Here is a 7,041-nt window from a genome sequence, read left to right on the forward strand (position 1 = left end):
CCTTGCCAATATCGATATATTTTTTGCTATTTTGTGCTGAACATATCTGATATGAGATTTCCAAAAGAATTTGTCATCAACTATGACACCTAGAAATTTAATTTCATATACTCGTTCTATATTAGCTCCCCCAATTTTCAATTGAAGTTCATTATCTAGTCTACGATTCCCAAATACCATAAATTTAGTGTTATCCAAATTCAGAGATAGTATATTACTATCACACCATTTCTTTATCTTCTCAAGTTCCTGTGAAACCCGTCCAGAGAGTTGCTGTAGGTTTTCACCCGATGCCCATATGGTAGTGTCATCAGCAAACAAAACCACTTTCACTAAATCAGAAACCTTGCATATGTCGTTAATGTATAATATAAATGATTTAGGTCCCAAAACAGAACCCTGAGGCACTCCACATACAATGTCCAGCTCATTCGATTGATATTCACCCAACTTCACAAATTGACGCCTCTGTGTCAAATAACTTCTAATCCATTTCAGAGCCATTCCTCTGATCCCATATTTTTCTAACTTGTCCATTAATAATTCATGATTGATTGTGTCAAATGCTTTTTTTAGGTTAATAAATATTCCTATCGTGTATTTCTTCTCATCCATAGCATTTCATCTATAAAGCGATACCGGGTCAGTGTCCAGCTTATCTTTGTCTTAGCTCTGGTGGTGACCAGCTGCTCTCTTCCAGGTGATTACTTTTTAATGTACCTGAAATGTTTACAGATCTGGGGAAAACAGCATTTTCCTACTATGCACCTTGGTCGTGGAATAACTTGCAGAAAGATCTCAAGTTAGACACATTCCTATCTATTGTAGAACCTAAGGACATCATACAGAATGTGGTGAAGGAGACGTGTAGTTGTTTTTCTTGTCAATTTTTATCTTGTGAAAGGAATTTTTGTTTATTGTGTTGTAGATGTTGAACTTTAATATATTGTAAATTTGTATTGGTTCCAACCCAGCCAGCTCTCCCTTGAAAAAGAGATCTTGATCTCAAGAAGAAGCTGATTTCAGTCAGTGTTATAATCCCATAACAACCACACCTTTCATCACAAACAACCCCACACCCTGTCCTGCTGGTTTTGGTTACACCTGAAGCACAGCTGAGACTTCAAGCAATTCTCTCCCTTACTCACGCATACAATCAATTTCTGTTGTAAGATAAAACAAAATGTATTAATTGGGAAACAAAGTGTGGTTTCTGACAACAAACCAAATAATTAAACCCTGTAAATCCTGACACATCAAAAATAGCCAGAACATTCTAATATTTTGGAACTGAGATGTTTATTAAACCTTTTAGCAAAATCCAAAAGATAATTCAAGATTCTGGATTTGTATAGACAGACAGTCCAGGCATATAGGAATAAATGTGCCATATTATTTAGATTATTTTTATTTTTTTGTACCACATTTGATACATGGGGCATTTTTGGCAACTTTTTTTTTGCTCAGAAACTCACGTAGAAAATGTGATACAAATGGTTTCATAGGGTTAAGCTGACAGAGCAATAAATATATTTTGTGCGTACGTAAATTGCAGTGAAATAAATGTTGGCCACGAAAACATGAATCACTTTAAGTTAGTGTCATGAGACCTCAGTGCTGCCACTCCTAGATGCCGTCAGTGTTTTCACATCCTGTCCAGTTATGGGAATTTGAAATCCAGTTCAACCTGTCCAAACTGTTGCAGTCCTCCCATTATAAAGACATTTATACAACATGTACCTGCACTTTTCTCAGTTAGAATTCAGATTAACTGAAAGGGCCTCCACAGGCCCAGGGGCCCGATGTGTCACGTCCTCGATTTCAAGTTACCATTAACACTTTCTGTTGGAAAGTCAAACTATTATAAACGATGCAAAACTACAACAAAGAGAAAACAACTGCAAACAGGTACAACATGGCCACAAAGAGAATAAACATTTGGTTCTGGGGTGTGTCAGTCTGAGGCAGTCACATTAGAACAGTAATGATGTTCAGTTATAGTAAACTGTGCTACTGCAGGGATCCAATATATTACTAGCAGTGCCTTCACCTGCCAAGTATGTGACAGACCTTTTACACAGCACTCCCTTAGACAACGGCATCTGGGTACAGAGGCAGAATCATGTGCTGTCGACTTTGACAACAGACAATAGGCAGCGGATTGACACAATAATAACTGTACATATTTGCAGAGTTCAGTCACCATAAGCATCTTGTGTTCTACAGTTACAGCAAGTAACTTCCCCAACACCGATATCAGAACACAACACGTGAACAAAAAGCAGCCATGACTTCTCAAAAATACTGAGTACTGAATGCATTAAAACAAACTGTAATTAGCAAGTGGGACAAATTCACAGATCCTTTACTTAGTCTATTACAGTCCTGCAATAAATCATCCACTCATGGTGCTGATTATGGTCAGTTTCTGCTGAAGCAACTTTGTCATTCAAAAACTCAAAAGTAGTGTAACATGGCCTATAAACTACTATCTGCTAACAATCCCACACTGCAACACTCCCCATTTTAGCAGGAAGACTACCGCCACACTTTTCGATAGCTGTTGGTGATGACACAAAATGCTGATGATCAGTTGGTGTCTGAAATCTCAGTTTCCTGGTGAGGTACTTACTGCACATTAGGCTTTATAGGAATGAGTGAATAGGGAGTGATTTCGGTGCCAGTGTCAGATTTTAACTTCTTGTTCCCTCTTTAGACTTCCATTATCTAAGGCCAATGGATTTAAAGTTATTTACAGTCTGCAAACTTAAGAAAATGTCACTTGAGCAACTCTACCCATTCAGGACTCAAAGGCTAAACACCAACGTTTTAAAAAATTATTTTCACCCAGGTACTAAGTTGTATTAACCTCTAGAGTCCCTGCGTCCTCATATGAGGACCGCACAGCTTGGGTTTCCAAAGCTCAGGACTCTAGAGGTTAAAGTTTCTAAGTTTGTACACAAGTCATGTGCATAGGCTGTATGTAAAGTCTGTCTAAAAAAACTCAGGTTTTAATGTTTTAGTTCTGCACTTTAGCTCCATATAGAGCTGGGGAAAACAAATTCACACTGAGCCACATTATTATTATTGTAATTCCTCCGTGTGCAATGTCAGCCTTATACTGCCATCTAGTGTTCAGTCAATATACAGATCACAGCACTGGCCCTTCAGTTTTCTACATCTTGGGGTAGCCAAAGGGAGGGAGGGAGAAAGGACTAACACCATTTGTTGTAAAAAAAAAACAAAAACAAAAACAACAACAAACAAACAAACAAAAAAACAGTGTTCAATATAATGCCATGAAATAAGCAGATGTGTGATTTTAGAAGAATTACAGATAATCTTATTGGTTCCAATGGCTTCTTTAGTGGTTTGGGAAGAGTAGCAGTACCAAAGACGCCCGCCTGAGGGCACCATTGTTGCATGCAAAAGGCCTAAAAAGTCTTTCTAAATAAGACAGGTTTCTAGTGTCAACATCCATGTCCATGTCAACAGAAGCAGATTAAACCTTATCCTCCATCTGGATCTAAAAGCTCAAATTTACAAAGCTTCATATTATTCTGTCTAAGCTCACTGTGGGGACAAAAGGAAATAGAAATAGTGAATAGCATGAGCCGTAGTGTAACTCACAATGCTGAGTCAGTGTGCACAGAGAACAAAATGCAGTGCCATGTGATGAATATGTAAACTAGCTGATAAAAAGCAAAATGGAAAATCAACATGTATAGACAACAATGAAATCTTCATCTGTTTGTGGTTCATTATCATTCTCAAATAACAAACGGCAAAAATAAGTATATCAAGAGCAGGTCTGGTACAAACATTCATGTTTTGTATTTGGATGTGACAGAGAACAGTTCATGATGGAAACAACCTTGAAAGATGGGGGTGACCATGCTGATGGGATAAATGACTGGATTAAATGATTCATGGTGGAGAAATACATTTTACCCCAGTGAACTCATTTTGAAAGGTGTGCTTAAAAATGTTTAAGAAAGAAAAACTGTTTTTTTTTTAATTAAAAACCAAAAAGTGAACTCAAGGTGTAGAGTTTTAAAGAGAACTGGGGGCCTTGTATTTGGGAGACTGTTTTTAAAAAAAAAAAACTAACTCTGGTATCAATTTGGGATTTTAAACAATGCAGGTAGAATAAATGAGGGATAAAGCCACAAATACCCTTTTATAATTTTTTTTATTTTTAATCAATGTACCCTCTGCTAATGTTTTCAGTCACTAGCCTTTGTTTCAATAGTTTAAAGCAGCATGGGCAGCCAAGGCTTCAACACTGTATATTTCCATGACTACACTATTTGTATAGCTGCTGCCTTATTGATAAATCAATGCATCTCAAACAAATTAAAAATCACCTCCATTTCACCATCTTGTTGAGTGAACTGCCTCTAAACCTTATCTTCCATTTGGATCTTTAAATAGCTGGAAACCACACAGGTGAGTCTTTCTGGCAGCTGATGCTTGGAGAAACAGCTCAGCAGCCTGTAACATGTTGACTTTAAAAATCAAGCTGACTCCCAGCTGAAATCTACCTTTTCCCAAGTGCACACCAACACAGACAGCTTCATCCCTCCTGGTCTCATGTAGAGGGTGATGTCAAGTCTCAGTAAACAGTTATCTCATTAGTGGACCACTGTGGGAAGTTTCCGCTAGGGAGGGTGCAGTTTGAAACGAGACTGAACCAAAAGAGCTAGGGGATCCTGAGGACTAAAATGGACAATAATCTCAAAAAACAACAGTAAAAGAAAAACTGAAGGGCCATTTGGGTGACAGTCTGCAGACCCTCTGTAGAAGTGGAATTTAAGACATGGCCCAAGCCTCTACTGTTATTATGTGAGGAATTTCTCATGGAGCGGTTGGCAGGCTGGGACATGACTCAGCCTTTTAATAACACCTGAGAAAAAGAGAACATCCTCATGCCACAAACAAGCTGCCTCACCCTAACTTGTAATAAACACATTAAGAGTTTAGCCAGGGATGTGCATAGAGGATAAACACAGCAGAACTCTCTCTTACTCTGCTCTTACTTTACTCCAGTTGAATCTTACAGGCTCCCTTCTTTTATGGATTAATCACTTCTATAAAATGTCAGAAAAATGTCCAAGTCAGGGTTTATAAATTAGTTGTATACAAATAACTATTCAAAAAAATTCACTTTACTGTCACACATGATGAGAAAACACATTTGCTCAACCTACATGGTTAATTAATGACCACTTTTCTGTCAGTAAACCAGCAGCCTACACTCCCTCTGAACTGTTAGTCCACTACTTTTAAACTAACCCTTCCAACTGTTTATCCACTTGCCTACTTATAACAATTTCAACTTTTTTTAATTGAATTTACCTTTAAGCAAGTTGTTCTATTAGGTTTTTCATCATTTTTAAAAAATAATTTAACTATTTTAATTGATCTCAAATTGTTTGGAACAGCTGATGGCTCTAAGATGACATTAATATGAGAGTAGACTAATCAAAAACATTTCATCTCACAGTAATGGCAGTTTTACACATTTGTAGGCTACCACATCAACTTAACTTTGTATCTAGACCAGTGTCAGATTTGTCATAGTGGTGCCCGTTTCCTGTTTGGTCCCACTGCCCCCGAAATGATGTGAACACACCACTGGTGTAAAGACTGAACACACCCAGTAAAATGCCCAGTCCAGACCCTTCACTGGGTGTGCGTGCGCGCGCGCACACACACACATACCAAAGTCAAATATTAAGATTCTTACTGCAGCAAAAGGTGCTTAACAGGATCCGACTCTCTTTGCCGGAGGAAAAATGTTAAGGGGCACTTTTTTTCGAGACTATTCCTAAAAAATAATATCATGACAAATGTAAAATCTATGAAAATACAACATCTAGAAGTTTAACAATCGTGTCGTCACAAAAGAAACGCAACTTTTGATCGCGGTAACACTGCAAATTATTTTAAACGAAGCCAACCGCAATAAAGCAGAAGCCAAGTTTCATGTAAAACATAGTTTTTATAATCCAAACGTTCCTGCATTGTAATAAACTGTTTTGTGTCCGTTTTGCAAGTGAAGCGCCTTTTAGCTGGTGACATACATTTTAAATGAATAAACAATACTTTAAAGTCTTTTCTTACCGACTGCAAAGCAGAATGCGACTGCCAAAAGCGGGAGGACGACTCTGTTCATCTTGAAAAAGACCAGGTTACAAACTGTGAGAGTGTGAGGAGGTGCTGCCCTGCCCTGGAGACTCAGACCGTTACAATCCGACTAAATGAACTGCTTTTTTCCCAGCATGGCTGCATTTATAATCTCCCACCTCCCAGCCAAACGTCACCGTTATCTAATAGGAGGAACTCTTGTGAGACGTCCACCTAATTCTTAGAGCTCCCCCACCCGAGTGATTAACAGGTAAGGGAGCGAACAGGAAGCTGAAGGGTGGAGAACCTGGGCCCAGACTTTATGGTGATGTGTTCAACTCCTCACGTTGTCATGATAATATTTATATAGGCCTAGTTTACTGGACTTTTTCTTCTAGTTATAGTTACAGTGCCTTGCAAAAGTATTCATACCCCTTGAATTTTTTCACATTTTGTCACATTACAACCACAAACTTAAATGTATTTTATTGGGATTTTATGTGATAGACCAACACAAAGTATCACATAATTGCGAAGTGGAAAGAAAATGATAAATGGTGTTCAAGATTTTTTACAAATAAAAATATGAAAAGTGTGGCATGCATATGTATTCAGCTTCCTTGAGTCAATACTTTGTCGAAGCACCTTTTGCTGCAATTATAGCAATAAGTCTTTTGGCGTACATCTCTACCAGCTTTGCACATCTAGAGACTGTCATTTTTGCCCATTCTTCTTTGCAAAGTACAGGTATGTGCCAAAAAATTAGAATATCGAGAAAAAGTCCATTTATTTCAATAATTTGTTTCAAAAAGTGAAACTTATATGTTACATTAGTTCACTACACACAAAGTGAAATATTTCAAGCCTTTATTTGTTTCAATTTTGATGATTATGGATTAAAGACAAAAAAAA

General features: G+C 37.7%; 1 protein-coding gene across 1 annotated transcript in view; it reads right to left on the minus strand.

The window, feature by feature from the left end:
* LOC109958570 (sperm acrosome membrane-associated protein 4-like) overlaps window positions 1-6,276 on the minus strand; it is an 11,163-nt gene extending 4,887 nt beyond the window's left edge. The window contains exon 1 of the mRNA XM_020597297.1: window positions 6,127-6,276. Within this exon, the coding sequence (XP_020452953.1) occupies window positions 6,127-6,178 (52 nt within the window). The 5' untranslated portion in view covers window positions 6,179-6,276. The remainder of the gene's footprint in view (window positions 1-6,126) is intronic.
* Window positions 6,277-7,041: the final 765 nt, after the last annotated feature.

The sequence above is a fragment of the Monopterus albus genome, unplaced genomic scaffold (genome assembly GCF_001952655.1).
Source record: "Monopterus albus unplaced genomic scaffold, M_albus_1.0 scaffold34.1, whole genome shotgun sequence".
Taxonomy (NCBI): Eukaryota; Metazoa; Chordata; class Actinopteri; order Synbranchiformes; family Synbranchidae; genus Monopterus; species Monopterus albus.